Source organism: Panthera tigris, chromosome C1 (genome assembly GCF_018350195.1).
Source record: "Panthera tigris isolate Pti1 chromosome C1, P.tigris_Pti1_mat1.1, whole genome shotgun sequence".
Taxonomy (NCBI): domain Eukaryota; kingdom Metazoa; phylum Chordata; class Mammalia; order Carnivora; family Felidae; genus Panthera; species Panthera tigris.
Window position 1 is genome coordinate 55,305,887 of NC_056667.1, and position 17,085 is coordinate 55,322,971.

The 17,085-nt window shown below is 38.4% G+C and overlaps 1 protein-coding gene across 1 annotated transcript in view; it reads left to right on the forward strand.

Moving 5' to 3' along the window:
- IL12RB2 (interleukin 12 receptor subunit beta 2) overlaps positions 1-17,085 on the forward strand; it is a 142,947-nt gene that overhangs the window by 103,266 nt on the left and 22,596 nt on the right. Inside the window, exons 16-17 of the mRNA XM_042997534.1 lie at positions 12,780-12,820; positions 14,019-14,102. Coding sequence (XP_042853468.1) covers positions 12,780-12,820; positions 14,019-14,102 — 125 coding nt within the window. The remainder of the gene's footprint in view (positions 1-12,779; positions 12,821-14,018; positions 14,103-17,085) is intronic.

The following is a 17,085-nucleotide window of genomic DNA, read 5'->3' on the forward strand; positions in this document are numbered from 1 at the left end:
GCGAAAACTTGGCATTTTACTGTGTGCTTGGTGCACTTTACATGTTGTATTTCATTTAATCCTCACATCAACTCTATGAGTAAGTTCATGTATTCCCTCTTTAAGGTGAGGAAAATGAAGTACAAAGAGACTAACTTACCTACTCTTACCACAGTCTGGGAAGTGGGGCAGGCCTATCCTTAGTAATTTTTTCCTATGTACAGATCCCCGGTTTCCTCAAACAGATCCTTATGACCACCAAGTATTATTACATTAAGAATACTTATAGATAAGCTACACATAGGGGAACTGTGTAGCTATGAGTTTCTAAAGTTCACTTAATGCTCCTCAGAGAATTTTACCTATTAATATAACAAAAATAAAAACCTTTGGGGGGAAAAGGGAGAAACTTGTAAGTACTTTTAAGTTCCTTCTCTCCCTTTCTTCTTTCCTGGAATTTTGGTTAATATGGTAAAATTTTAAGGCCCATTTTTAAAGCACACAAATAAAGCTCAAAATGGCTATTCTTTTACCACAATCAGTTACTATTTTATAAGTGGTTATTTTCACTAATGTTTCCCTTCTCCTAAAAAGTTAAAATAGTCCTAAAAAATAGTCAGAAGTTCTTGCTACTTTCCATAGAAAAAATATTGGCTAAATAAACCGCAAAGGAGGAGGAAAGGAGACTTCTTGGCAGATTTGTTACTCAAATTACAGGCATAAGTTGTAAAGTGAAAAGTGGTAAGATACCACTGATTAGAAATGTAGCCTAAAATATCAGGTCTCTGTAGCAATGCTTGAGTCACATATTGTTCTCTGAAAAATATTCATACAACTTCACAGCTTTATCTTTAGCAAGTTCTGTAAAGAGTTTTCTAGCAGTAAATTCTGAAAACTATCCAAATATCTTGATTAAATGTCGAATATAGTTACCTAATGTTAATGAAACTGAGAATAAGAATATTATACATCCTTCCAGTCCTCACTTTTAGGATTCTAATACTCAATTCTCAACCACATTGCAACTTGTTTTTACTCATTTCTTAATAATCTCAATCCTCTATCGCTAACTGTTGCTAAATTAAAATAATAATTGCTAACAACTACTACAATTTGAGCATTGACTATGCTCTTGACATCTTGTGCTAAATTCCCTACATGCATTATTTCCTTTAATTCTCAGAACAACATTAGGTAGTAATTAGTTTCACTACCTCTGCCTCCCTTTTACAGATAGGGACACTGAAGTTAAGTGTCTCTCCCAAGTTCACATTGCCTGAAATAGTCCAGGCAGTCTGATCGCACAGCCTGGGCACCCAACTATTATACTTGTGAGGGCCATGGCAGAGGGAACAAAGTGTTTCATCTTTATAGTGCTATCATCTAATAGTAAAACTATTATTATAACACTTCGGGGACACTAGATACAGGCACCACATAAATGTAAATAAAAGACTAATTTTTAGTGTACTCTAAATACATTATGCATTTTTAAAACAAAAGCAGTAAAGGTGGTACTTGTGAAGAAAAGGGCAAATCTGTGTCTGAGGATGCAATGCTAAGCATAAAATTGCAAGTCTACGCTCTTGCTAAAGTTAGAATATCTAAGCTAAAAATAGAAATATTATACTCTCTATTTTGCCACCTCAAACTCACTTTGAAGTTTGATCCTCTTAATTTTAAACATCCCTTCCTTTTATTTCCCTGCATTGTACTCTTAAAAACAAAAAGATTTATTGAGATATAATTCACAGGTCATACATAATTCACCTGTCTAAAGGGTACTATTCAGAGTTTTTTGGTATCCCCACAGAGTTGTGCAACCATTGCTGCTACCTAATTTTAGAACATTTTTATCGTTCCAAAAAGAAACCAATACCAATTAACATTCACTTCCCATTCCCTCCACCCCCAGTCCTAGGCAACCACTTATCTACTTTCTGTCTCATTGATTTACCTATTCTGGATATCTCATATAAATGAGATGGTCTTTTGCGACTGGCATCTTTCACTTAGCATAATGTTTTCTACGTTCATATTGTAGTATGTGTCAGTATTTTATTTCCTTTTATGGCTGAATAATATTCTATTATATAGATAGATGACATTTTAATTATCCATTTACCAGCTGATGGACATTTGAGCTACTTCTGTTTTTTTCCTCTGTTTTGCTGTTGTGAATATTTGTTTACAGGGCTTGTATGGACATGTTTCCATTTCCCATATATATATATGAATGGAATTGTTGGGTTATATGGTAACTCTATGTTTCATATTTTGTAGAGTTAAGCTGTTTTCCAAAGAGGCTACACCATGTTACAATCACACCAACACTTATGAAGGTTCTAATTTCTCCACATCCTCACTAATGCTTGTTTCGTCTTTTTGAGAATGGCCATCCTAGTGAGTGAGAGTGAAGCTATATCTCATTGTAGCTTTGATTTATATTTCCCTAATGGCTAATGATGTGCTTTTCACATGCTGATTGGCCATTTTTGTATCTTCTTTGGAGAATGTCTATCTACATTTTAACTGGTGTATTTATCTTTTTATTATTGAATTGAAAGAATTCTTCATATAGTCTAGATTTCGAGTGCCTTATCAGTTATATGATTTGTAAATATTTTACCCCATTTTGTAGGCTGACTTTTCACTTTCCTGGTGGTAACCTCTACAGCATAAAAGCTTTTTATTTGATGTGGTCTTTTGTGAAGTTCAATGTATCTGTTTTTCTTTTGTCACTTATACTTTTGTTGTCATATCTAACATGGGTTTGTCTAACTCAAGATCACAAAGATTTCATCTATGCCTTCTTCTAAAAGTTTTAGATATTTTTTACAGTTTTAGCTTTACATTTAGGCCTATAATCCATTTTAAAATAATTTTTTGTTTCACATATACCCTTTCCTTTTAATTTAATTTTGAATATGTCAAACCAAAAAGAAGAACTTTAGGAGAAAAAAAAGATACTGTTATTATTCATCTTATTTTTTAAAAAAATTTTAATGTTTATTTACTTTTGAGAGAGACAGAGAGAGAAACAGAGAATGAGTGGGGGAGGGGCAGGGAGAGAGGGCTACACAGAATCCAAAGCAGGCTGTAGGCTCTGAGCTGTCAGCACAGAGCCAGACACAGGGGTCAAACCCACCGACCGCAAGATCATGACCTGAGCCGAAGTCAGATGCTTAACCAACTGAGTCACCCAGTTACCCCATCTTATTTTTTTAAAAAACATTTTATTTTGGGCGTTATAATAAATAGCAAGTTTTTAGGTTTAATACATCCAATGAAGCTCCAAATGCATCTGTGAAAACCCCTTTGGAAATTGAAAATATAGTTCACACTTAATACTACCTATTCATTCTGATAACAAACATTTAATTCAACAATTATTTATTAAACACCCACTAGTGTGTCAAGCACTGTTCTGAGCCCTGAGGATTATGTGGTGAACAAAATAGGCAAGGCTTTCATTTTTATGGAGTTTACACACTGGAGGAAAGAAGCAAAGAGAAAACATGTAAACAGATACATCACTAAGGTTATTTGCAAAGTGATAAGTAACGTGAGAGTGTAATGTGAGGGAGGGACAACTTTTTTGGATTGCATGGTCAGAAAGCCTTCTGTGCTGAGGTCTGAATCATGAGAAGACACCAGCATTGCAATGATTTAGTAAAAAAAAGGAGGAGGAGGAGGAGGAGGAGGAGGAGGAGGAGGGAGGAGGGAGGAAGAGGGGACTGAAAGCAAGAGACCAAGAGTTAGGAAAGAGCTTGTAGGTTCCAAGACAAAAAAACAAGAGCAAAACCAAATATCTCTGAGTGTCTGTAGGCAAAAGAGCACAAGATTGGGATGGCAGACTGGAAGACAGATCTTGAAGTGAATACAAGGATAATTAAGACTGTGTATGCTTCCAGTTTCCTTTTTTTTTTTAATTTTAATATTTCTTTATTTTTGAGAGAGTGCAGGCAGGCGAGGGGCAGAGAGAGGGGGACAGAGGATCTGAAGCAGGTTCTGCACTGACAGGATGACAGTAATGAGCCTGATGTGGGGCTTGAACTCACAAACCGTGAGATCATGACCTGAGCTGAAGTCAGATGCTCAACTGATTGAGCCACCCAGCTGCACCAACCGCGCCCCCACCCAGTTTCCTTTTTAAAGAAGAATCCTCAGCTAACATGGTAATAAAATTTAAAATTTAGATGAGGAAAATGTTCTGTAATCAAAATTAGCATTTCTTATTCTAAAGAGGCCAGATCAACACATTCTTGAAATTCTGACCCACTACCTGAGGCATTGGGAGGCATTCCTACTTGATCCAGTGGGAACTCAAACATCATTTTATTTTTTTACTAAGAGAAAGCCAGCCCCCCTCCCCATACTCCAACTATTGTTGGCTTCTGTGAAGTGGATTGGAGGAAACGACACCAAAGATTGTTGCAGAAGCTTTCTTCAATAGTGACATCAGATTATTTATCAGGAGTTACCGAAGGGCTGAGACAGAACATGTCCAGGTGTTATCCCTAAAACTGAAAAATCAGAAGAGATAATTAGTTATAAGCACAATGCTCAACCATAATAAGCACTTAATAAATGGTAGCTATTATCTCAATAGCTTTGGCTGATCTTCAGTGATACTACTCTTGATTGCTGGCCAGAGTCTCTTAGGTTTCTGTTGCTCCCAAAGCAAACAAGTGATAAGGGTATGGGGAGATGAAGCCTCTGTCCTCCACAGTTAATGTTCACAGGTGGAGATTATGTGTAGACACTTTGGAGCAAATTTTGCATATGCAGAGATCACAGGTTAGGCAGAGATACAGGTGTGAGGGCTATGAGCCCTTACTGCCTACCACCACCACTGGGAGTTTCTTCCTTCCTCTAGTGCCAACTTCGTAAAAACTCTACAGAGCACTGTACTAGGTGCTTTAAATGTACTTTGTTATCATATAATCAACTTTGAGGTAGGATTATTATCTATACTAAATATGAGACCAACAAATGATAAAACTGGATTTGAATTCAATTCCACTCAGCTCCAAAAACTCATGTTCTTTCCATTATGCTACCAGTACTTCTCAAATTTTTCCAACTAAGTACCCATAATACCTAGAAGGATACCATTTTTGAGGGCAATGTAGAATTGTCCTCATTCTTCCATTCTCCTCTTATCAGTCATTACATTCCAGCAGTTCTTCCCATATCCGGCAAACATCTCCTCTTCTCCATCTCCATGGCAAGCACTCCAGTGCAGACTATCTACGAGTATCACTGTAATGGATGACCCTGACTTCATATTTCATCCTGGTCTGGATTACAGATCATATCATTCCTAGACTTGACAGTTCTTCCCCTATTACATACAAGATAAAGTCCAAAACCCTCAGCAAAGCACTGAAGGCCCTTAATAATCTGGTACTACCTTCTTTCCAGCCTCCCATCCCATGCACCCTAACCCTCAAGCCCTATAAGACTAACTCACTCTACCCCATGCACATGCACATACTCCATATCCTTTCACATCCTGTTCCAAGAATTCTTGTGGCAAATTCCCTCTTATCTACCAGGTCTCCCCTTGAGTTCACTTCCTGTGAGAAGCCTCCTGACCCTTAAACATCATGTTCCCTTGTCCTACCATGTGCTCTAATATTAGCCATTTCTACCCCCATTTGCACTACTCACCATGCTGCATTATCATTGTCCAATTTACCTCTTCCAGAAGTTTGTAAATCTCTGCTGTGGGGTTGTTTTGTTTAGCTGTTATGCCCCCAGTGCTGTGCTTAGCACATAAATCTCTCTATTGAAGGAATGTGCCCCGTTTTCCCCCCACTAGATTATAAACTTTTATTTCTAGTGCCTAGCATACTTCTAGTTCCTAAATATCTGTTCAATAATACTTCATGCTTATTGAGCATTTACTATGTGCCTGGCATAATCTAAATAATATTTAATGTGGATTAACTCATTTAAAACTCTTAATAACTGTGTGAAGTCAATGTTATCATTAACCCATTTTACATAAGGAACCTGAGACACAGAAAGGTTCAATAACAAGCAGTGTGACCTTGAGCAAGTAAATGGCAAAACCACCATTCAAACAGAGTACAGTTGATCCTTGAACAACACAGATTTGAACTGTGCAGGTCTACTTGCATGTGGGCTTTTTTTTTTTTTTCATTAAATGCAGTATAAGATTTCTTTTTTAAAAAAAATTTTTTAACATTTATTTTATTTTTGAAAGACAGACAGAGAGAGAGAGAGCAGGGGAGAGGGAGAGAGGGAGAGAGGGAGACACAGAATCTGAAGCAGGCTCCAGGCTCTGAGCTGTCAGCACAGAGTCTGACGCGGGGCTCGAACCCACAAACTGTGAGATCGTGACCTGAGCCGAAGTCTGACACTCAACTGACTGAGCCACCCAGGTGCCCCTTCATTAAGTGCAGTATGGTATTATAAATGTATTTTCTCTTCTTTATTATTTTAATAACATTTTTCTTTTCTCTAGCTTACATTATTGTAAGAATGAAGTATAAAAGACGTATGCAAAATATGTGTTAATGGACTGTTATATTATTGGTAAGACTTCCTGTCAACAGCAGGCTACCAATAGTTAAGTTTGGGGGGAGTCAAAAATTATATGCAGATTTTTGACTATGTGGGGGTTGGTCCCTCTGACCCCTGAGTTCAAGGATCAACTGTAGTCTGGTTCCAATATCTGCACTCTGACGCTATGCCATGTTGCCTATATGTGTCTGCCCAGTGAGGGATGAATAAATAGAATCCTTTCCAGTTTCTACAGGAACAAAACCCAAGAGTCCTGAGCCTATTTAAGGAGGGATAAAGGAGCCTATACAAAGAGGTTCTTAATTTCTCATAGATTTCATTGCGAATGGTCAAAATAACTGTGAGAACTTCAGGTATGTTAGAGGTAGTATAAGAAACAGTGAGTTAGAGCCATCATGCCAGTTGTTGGCAGAGCCTTGTGCCTAAGGCTTTGTAAAGTTGACTCCCATGGTGGACTGCTGTGAGATTAAAGGCCCTCCTATCAAACCATCACCCCACTTCATAGCCTCGTGTGTGTGGCTCAGTTCTTAAGCTCTTTATCCTCGGTTTATCTATTAAACAGAGATATCATGGTTAGGATCTTTTAGGATTGTGGGGACTCAGTGAGTTAAGATATGTAAATCACTTAGAGCAGAGCATGCAATTAAGTACTTGAAGAAAGAAAAAGGAGGAGGAAAAAGTGTTTCCGCTTACGCTTACGGAGGGTCAGTAACGCCAAGTGGTCACGTCAGTGGTTTGTGAATAGCTGCCAGCACCTTTTCTAAATGAGTGAAAGAGGGAGAGAAAGGATCCAGACTTAAGCCAATTCTTTGCTACTTTACATCAAGTTTGGGAATTAAATGTTAGGAAAGAGAAGGCCACTGTAAACTTTTGCTTAAAGGGAAAGGTTGGGGACAAAACACAAGTAAATAATCACCTTAGGGATTCTCCATAGCTCATCAAGAAATGCCTGACCGTTTTTTTTATACTTAGAGATACCTCTCTTTTGAGGAATTTAAGTGGCTTTTAAAATTAGACAGAGCTTGGGGGCTCTTGAGTGGCTCAATTGGTTAAGCGTCTGACTTCAGCTCAGGTCATGATCTTGCAGTTCATGAGTTTGATCCCCATGTTCGGCTCTGTGCTGATAGCTTGGAACCTGGAGCCTGCTTTGGAATCTGTGACTCCCCCCCCCACCGCCCGTCTCTCTCTCCCTCTCTCTCTCTCCCCCCCGCCCCCCTCCCCCCCTTCCCGGCTAGTGCTCTGTCTCTCAAAAAATCAACATTAAAAAAAAAATTTTAATGAAAAAAATTAAAATTAGACAGAAATTTTCTAGCTCAAGGGGATACTGAATTCTGTTAATCCTTTTATGGCTATGTTTCTTCCTTTTCCTCAATCACCTTTTTACTTCCTTTCCTCTGCAGCTACAAATTTCCCTCACAAACTGCTTTTTCAGATACATTTCCACTAGCAAGCTCCCTGAGTTCTTTTTTGTTTATTTTGAGAGGAAATGGTTAAAAATGAAAGTAGAAGAAAACAGAGGAATACTCAGTCCCCTTGGCTGCCTGCCAGGAAAAATGCCAAATGTCAGAGGCCTTGATGAAAGCGACCCAGCCACAAGCACGAGGGATTGGCCCACCACAAGATTATCCTCCAGGGGAATTTATACCACAGCCTAAAAATTGGACGGTCTTGGGAACTTTCTCCTAATAAGGTCCTACAACTGGACCTGATAGTAAAATATTAAGCTTAAGCTCTCAAATCACTAAACAAGAGCCTGGGATCTCAGGTTACATGCAAAGGGTTTAGATATATGAATATTTTAATCTGTCTGGGAAGCCGTATAACACATTGGGGAAGCACAGGCCCTGGTGCCAGAAAGACCTTGGTTTGGATTCTGGCCCACCACTTGTCACCTTGGTGATTTTGCACAAATGGCTTATTCTCACCCAACTAGTATGTCTTAATTTTTAATATTAAGAATAATACAAGATCCACCTCAGAGGGTTGTAGTGAGGATTAAATTAAAAGTCCTAACACTTTTAAGTACCCTGCTCAGCAAATGTTAATTACCACGACTACTAGTTTTGCTAGCCCTCAACATTGAAAGGTGGAAACCAATACCTCATACTATAGCTTCTAGGACCATGCCACTCTTAGGTTGTTTTCATTATGTCTGCACCAGTAAGTAATCCCCGAGGATTTGAGTGGTTCTAATAACTCAACCTTGAGTTTCTAGGGCAAAGGAAACCTAAAAGGGAGTAACTTGAATCAAAGACAAGTGATAGACTTCTTAATAACAGGACCTATTTGAACACCTAATACATTATTTTACCTAATCATCACAATAGCCTCTATGGGAGAATCACTAGAATTCATAAATAAAGACACAGAAGCTCTCAGAGGTTTACGTACCTAGTCAGTGGAAGAATTGGGATTTATCCCAGAATTATCAAATACCAAACCTTCTCTTTCATCTCTGCTATAAAGTCTTGGAGCTGAAAGCTTCAAGACTTAGCAATGTATTCTAGAAAAGCTCAATATTTTTACTCAACTGAAGTGTGACAAAAAATCAAAAAGTAGTTCCTCTCTGCAGTCCCTTACCCACCTCAAGATCAGAATCTTCCTTAATGGTATGCTTCTTATAGACACATGCTTGATTAGAAGAAATTCTGAGCAAGACCCATTTTAATCATTTTAGAAAGATACCAAAAGACAGGGCCAATACCCTGAAGCTGTTTGTCTATCTACATTTGGTAATGAATGCCTACCAACAGGACAGAGCTTGCAGGGAAGGCTGAGAGACAGAGCACCCAAGTGTAGAAATGGTGTGCCTCAAATAGAATAGCCCTGTGGCAGAATGTATTTTTTTTAAGATGAACACAACAATGTCTCATCCCACGTGATCTTCTGCAATGTTATCTTGCAACACCCCAATATGAGGTGGAGTTCAACACACTTACCCTTGAGTCTGGGCTGGTCTTAATGATTTGCTTGACTGATCAAATGTGTTGCAAGTGACAAGACATATTGGGTCTTCCAAGGTTGTGTCATTAGAAGCATCTCAGCTTTGGCTTGGGTCTCTTGAACCACTCACCCTTGAAATACTCTCTCTGAGAAGCCCAGGCCATATAGGTAAGTCCTGTGTGGGGACTCCAGGTGACAGCCCCAGCAGAGCTCCCAGTTAACAGCCAGCATCAGCTGTCAGCCTTGTGAGTCAGGCGTCTTGAATATCCCACCTAGTCAACTCTACAGATTACTGCAGCCTCAGCCAGAACCAGCTCCATAATTTGTAGGACTCAGTGCAAAATGACAATCCTGAGCTTCCTGTTCAAAAAATATTAAGAGATTCAAGACAGCAACAGCATTGAACCAAGTGTGAGGCCCTTCTAAACATGGGGCCCTGTGTGACTGCACAGGTCACATGCTGTATGAAGCCTGCCCTGGCCATGTAGTAGACACTGATTGCATCCAGTTAAGAGGCCCCAAGTGAGAACTTCCCAACTGAGCTTAGTCAACCCGTATAGCTTTGAAACACAATGGGACATTGTTATTCTAATTCACTGTGTCTTGGGTGGTTTGTTATGCTGCAAAAGAAAATTAGAACATTCCCACAAAACACCTGTAGGTAGCCCTACCAGAAAAAATGCTAAAGGCAGCAAGGCTACCAAAGCACCCTCTGCTCAAATACATACAGGAGGATGATTTTACATACTAAAGCACAAAAAAATCTCAGATCCAGGAGTAAGGCTTCTCTGGGGTCAGAGAGACTTTTCTCATTGGGCAGATCCTGGGAGAAGGCAGGCAAATAGCTTAAAAGAAGAGACATTACCATTGAAAATAAAAGTCACACAAAATATGAATGAAATTATACTCTGCTATTAGATTTATTGGAAAAATGGAAGAAAAGTAAAAGCGAGGAAGCCAAAACATTTTGGTTATCTCTAAGGTATCAGGGAGAATGAGAAGTTTTCCTGGAGGTGCATAACTAACTTTATTTTCTAAAAAAGTTAAAAAGCTGGATTCTGCAAACTATAGCTTAGTTCCCTCATTCTGGGCTAGATTCTGGAATAACATGTTAAAGGAATACTTTGTGAATTACTAAAAGACGAAGAATTGATCACTAAAATCCCATACCAATTCATTAAGAACAAATCATGGTAGACACAGGGCTTGACACACAGTAGGTAGTCAAGAAATACTTGTTCTATGAACTAATTTTCTTTCTTTTTTGATGAAGTTATCACACATTTTGTAAAGAATTCAAGACACGTAGCAACGCATTTCATGAATTCATTGATGGAAAAAAAGAGAAATGTGGGCCAAAGGATAGTGGTATTAGGAGATTACAACTGACTCAACAATCAATAACAAATGCTTTATAAAAGTCAGAAGAAATAGACCACCTGGCGTGTGTAGTGTAGGGGAATTAAAGCATGGATTTTGATGTCATTGCTCTGCCATTTGCTTGTGGTAAGGCCTTGGGCAAATTACATAACCTCTCTTATTCTCCCTCTCCTCGCCTGAGTCATAACCCATGTGGGATAGGCATGAAGCAGTTAAACAGAAAACTCGGGTCAGTTGGCTATGTTCCACCCCCAGAGAACCAGGGCAGGTGGTTCCTCTGCCAAGGAGACAATTACAGTGTGAGGCGGGAAACAACCAAAGAGGAAAAGATTTTTGAGTAAGAGGAAAGTCTTCTGGGCAGTACTTGGCTCAGAAGACTGCCCTTTTATTTCAACAGACTTTAGATACAGAGATCCCTAACAGCCTGTCCTTCACCATAGGTCTGAGAAGAGTCACTGACAGTCTAGAGCCTTTGCAGGGATTTTGACGTGGGGGGAAGGGCACCTGGTATTTGTGTGTCTGTTCTATAACTATTAGGTACAGAAACAAAACATAAGAATAATATAAAATCAGCAACAGAAATACATAATTCAGGGAAACACCATGCTTGAAAGACCCAACTTAGAGCAGTATCGGAGACAGAGTGAGGGCTCTGTGCAGATCAGCATTAAAAGAGAAAAGCAAACAATCCAGGGATAGTCTAGGAGGCCTGACAAAAGGACTGGGCCTCACGTCTAAAGCTCTCCAGTGCAGTCTTTTTATGTTATCTCCAAATACAGTTATATATTTGGTTGTCCTGGAGATACACTTACAGAATAGAAAGAAGGTCATGTTCATGATGCAACTTTAAACTTACTAAACCACACCCCCTATGATGTGTTGTCAATTGATACTTTTAATAATATCAATAAATTTAGTAAGACAATCTCATCATTATTTTGTGCATGACAAAAATAGATTACTTTTATCATGTTAACAAAAGCGTTACTAAAAACCACGTAATGTAAGTAAGTGTGATCACAATTTTAACAACCTTATTTTAGCATTTTTTAAAAAACATACTAGGATTCTCAAAATCCATACATGGCCTGTGCTTCTTTCAGTCTCTGCAAGAAGGTAGAGGAAAACCAGGTTCAGAATCATGAGTGTGAAAGTAGATGATTCAGGCAGGATAGCATGGACACCACTCCCTGGCTGAATTTCTGTAGAATCAGAGATTTGTCTTGCAATGTTGGCCTTAGCTTTATGAGTAACCATTTGTATTGTTGAAGGTGCTTTGTCTGTGAATACTATTTTTTACTCTTTAAAAAGAGAAAGATGTTGAACTTCATGATCTCTAATATATTTTCCTTATTTAACATTTCAATGCAGCTATTAATATCTGAGTCGAGAAGTGATCCTATCCAAAACATTTGGAGCCAGAAGTTTTCAGAATTCAGAATTTTTCAGTTTTAAGAAAGATAGTATGTGCATGGAAAGTATATTGTTAGTCTAGTGGGTTATACAGCAGAACTGTAATCATAATCAAACATTAGTTCTGCAGTAAAATGTATGAATATTCATAGTAAGTGGGAAATAAAGGCTATAAATAGCTATATAACATGTGAGCTCAGTTCAGGTTTGCCACTAAATGAATTCAGGTCAGGTTAGGTCCTGCCAGGAATGAGTTACAAAACAAACAAAACAAAAGAAAACAAAACAAAACAAAACAAAACAAAACACCAACTTTCAGCTTTTAGAACTTTTCAAAAGATTTCTGAGTTATGCAGTCAGTACCACCCTAAAGGTATATCTTCATAGCAAATGGAATTTATGCATATCTAAGTATGTTTCAATAATATTTACCAAACTGTACATTGTTCATGTAGAATGTGCCTTGTCTTTGCTTTTTTATCACTGATCTTTTTTTTTTCCTTACAAAGTCCCAGGGTAAAAGAAATCCTTCAAAAAAGGAAGAAGGAAGGTAACTGGCAATTACAAAACTAGTTTTTCATTTATACGGATAACACGTTATTTTTAAATATCAAAACATCAGTAATTTCTTGGTATATATATTTAAATCTGAAATTGAAGCATTTGCTTTTTGAGATGTATCTAAAGAATTATACACTGCATTAAAATCTCAATTCAGACAAAGGTACATGTTTACAAAATGTTTTGATCCTATCCCTCCCCTGTTTAAAAAGTCTTCCAAGGTTTGTTAGCTTTGTTGTAAATTTCCATTTCTATTTCTCAGGTTTCCTGACAAGTTGGCAGTTTTCTTATGTTTGTTAGACCTTTGTACTCCCCCCTTCCCCTGCAGAGTCTGTTTTTGTCTGAGGGGGTCCTTTTAGAATGCTGGGTGGGGAAAGGGAGGGTGGGTGGTGGGTGGAGGAGGTTGTACAGAAAGTGTATAGCTTGGTGGTCAGGGAATGGAAGAAAAGGGGATTAGGAGATGTGATGGGGAAAGATGCAGGAAGGTGTCAAGTCCAATTCCTGTCCTTGCCCTGGAGCCTAACCACCTTCCTTTCCTTAGTTCTGCCTTTCCCTCAATACTTCTTCCCTTTTATCTTCTAGAATCAGCTCCATTTTCTCACAGCCTGACTCTACCACACTTCTAGGATAATTTATTTTAAATGGGATTTTTCCCCCTAGGGATAAGCATGCTACCTGGAGAGAGGAAAGTCTGAAGTGTAGAGAATGCCTACTCCTGGACCTTGGTCCTTCCCACATGGCAGAGCATCCTTCCCACATGGAAGAGCATATAGGACAGTGAGGACATACCTCAACCAAGTGCAGAGATACCCATCTTGTCATTTTACTCTGGTGTTGTAATCCTGCAATTGTGAATATTCATCATACTCAAGAACTAGAATTCGTCATCTATCTCCTAGTAGACCAGAGGAGATTCTGCTAAGAAAATCCCTGTGGGTTTTCTCCAGTCTCTGTCTTTGCTAGTCTACATGGAAAAAGAGCATGAGCTTTGAAGTCAGACTAAGACACCTTGGAGTAGATATTTAGCCTCCTTGATCCTCAGTGTATTTCCTGTTTAAAGTGTGGACTTTAAATACCTACTGCCTGCAAATTGGTATGTGGTAGAGGTAAAGAATGTAGCACGCCTAATGTAGTGGTGATGTGTACTAAATGCTTAATAAATACAATTTCCCTTTTTCTCCTTATAGGAACTTGTGGCCCCAGCAAACTGACGGAGACGTTAGAGAAGATAGACAAAGGATGGAAGTTGATATGGGCTCCTGGAATTTCAGGTCTGCTTAGCAAGAGCTAAAGAGAAAGTTGACTGGTACATGTTTTTTTAGATATGAACCGTGTTGGAAGGGGAGAAAGGGACAATTTACTAGAATCTAATTGTTTTCCCCAGTTTATCTGATACTTTAGTCATATCCTTTGCCTCTGTCTCATTGCTATTCTCTTCATGACTCTTCTGACAGAAACATGCCATAGCAATAAAGTATCATCTGTGTGGTGTTTCCTGAAAGCAGTGGGGAGATTGAGGTCAATGGTTAGTGACCAGGTTAGAATCAGATAGACTTCTTTACAGTCTCAGCTTTGCCATTTTTTGGTGTGGCGTGGGGAAATCTCAGTCTCCATTTCATCAGCAGCAAAATGGTATAAGCTTACCTAACTCAAAGGTTCATTAATTTGCTTGTAAGTATTTTTTTCTGAGCACTCATCATGTGCTAGGTACTGTATTAGATACTGAGGATAGACAGTTAACAAAACGATCCCATTCTTACAGACTTTGCATTCTAAGGGGAGACACAGAGGATATACCAAGAACGTAAATACGTCAGATGGTGACTAGTCAGATGGTGGCTATGAAGAAAAAAAAAAGCCAGATAAAAGGACTGGGGGTAAGGGAGCAGGTTACCCTTTTATATAGGGTGGTCTGAAAAGCCTCTGTAAGAAAGTACCCTTTGAATAAAATCTAAAGAAAGTGAGAAAATGAAGTGTGTTCTAGGCCATTGTGAGATTTAATGAGATAATGCTGATAAACTTAGCATATTATCTGGAATACACTGGGCACTATATCAATATTAGTTGCTTATGTTATTAAAGAAGGTATTTCATTACAGTGAAGGCTACAGGTAGCTGAAAACCTTTCTAGTTCACCCTAACACACTCCTGAGGGACCCTTAACCATTATGAAAGACAGGGGTGATGGCTCAGAGGACTTCATACACACACATTTTATTGCTGGCAATAAAATGCCAATCGTGTGAACAAAAGTATTTCTGTAGGAGTGGGATATTTTAAGCTAGCAGAAAAGAGAGTGGGGTAAGAGACACTCTATAGGGTAGTCTTCAGATTCATATTCTCTGTAACAAATATTCCCAACTCTGAAGTTTGCAGGTGTGCACACATATTTCACCTCATCAACAACAATAATGGCAATGATGACATTAATTATGCCATTTATAGGTTTGTAAAAGCTCTTCTTTCAAAGACCTCAAGTGTTTTATGTACGTGACCTAATTCACCCTCACAGCTTCCCCAAAGACAGGTCTAGTCCCATTTAATAGATGAGGAAACTGAACTATAAAGAAGCTAAGTCACCTCTTCAAGGTCAAATAATTACCTAGACAACTCTGATCTAGATCCCAGACTTAATTTTCAGGTTAGGTCCCTTTTTGTTTGACTCTTCATCTTTCTAGATGTCAGAGACCATAAGGTGGGTGCAATGGAAGGAAGCCATGATGTCAGGATGTCAAAGTGCCCACCCTTTGCTCATCACATAGTTAGTGATCAGTAAATGTTGTTTTGTTTTTTTTTTAAACTCTTTAAGAAGGGGCTTCTTTAGTGCTACCAAAATATTAACTATCTAGCATACCTCTCAAAGTTTGGTTGATGGAGAGAGCCCTAGTTTAGAAATACCCATATACGTAAATACTGACATTTGGCTTTCCTCTGTGAAAGTCAACAGGAACATAACAAGGGCTCTCATTTTTTGTTGATCATCTTCTCTGGGGTAGGCCTTTTACATATGTTATGTGTTATGTAATCCTCACAACAAAATTTTGCAGGAAAAATAATTGACCGTATTTACAAATTAGGAAACAAAGTATCCCAAAAGTTAAATAATTTATCTAGTGTCACATAGCTTATATATGACAAAGCTGGGATCAAACCCACATCTCTCTGACATCTAAGTCTTGATATCTTCTATAAGGCCAGACTGCCAATTCATAATGCCTCACTCAAATTACCTGCAGTCTGATGATCCAGTGTGAGTCATTTATGACCCATTTCTCCCTTTACATGAAATACTAGCAAAAGAATAAAATCAGCAGGTAAAATTTGAACAGTACAATTTTGCTGTTTTTAAAAATTCCTCTTAAAAGTTTAGCAGGTTGGTATATGCAGCTTAAATTTGGAATTTTGAAAGTTCTGTCTGGATGTTAATTATCTAGTCCATTCCTTTGCTCATCAGCAAGACCAATTGGTAGTTTTCTAAACATTTCAGTGCACTTCTTTTTCCTGTGTCAAAGATAGTCTGGTTCACAGGCAAGCACCTCTGGAGATATGAGGAAGGAATGAAATCTTGGTTTCAGTGACATCAATACCTTCTCAGGTGCCAGAGGCAAGATCTTGTAGATATATGCTATTGACTTGGGAAAGAATTTCACTTATAATTTAATCATCTGAATCATTCATACTGGTAAAGTCATGACATAAGCAGATAAATTATGTATATGTAATCTCTTATGCAACCATCAAAAAAGATATACAAAGAAGTATACTCAAAAACACTAAAGATAAATAAAAGTGAAATTCTTCAAAACATTCAGGTAACTCATAAGAAGGCATTAAAAAGAAAACAGAAATGAGACAGAATAAAAAGGATATAAAAATAAAATGGCAAACTTAAGCCTTCATATCAATAATTAAACGTAAATGGTCTAAGTACATTACTTAAATGACAGAAATTGGCAGAGTGGATTAAAAAACGTAATCCAGGGACGCCTGGGTGGCTCAGTTGGTTGGGCGTCCAACTTTCACTCAGGTCATTATCTCGCAGTTCTTGAGGTTGAGCCCCACATCGGGCTCTGTGCTGACAGCTCAGGGCCTGGAGCCTACTTTGGATTCTGTCTCCCTCTCTCTCTGCCCCTCCGCCACTCATGCTCTATCTCTCTCTGTCTCTCAAAAATAAATAAACGTTAAAAAAAAATTTTTTTTAAAAGGTAATCCAAATATGTTGTCTGTAAGAAACTCACTTCAGATATGATATAG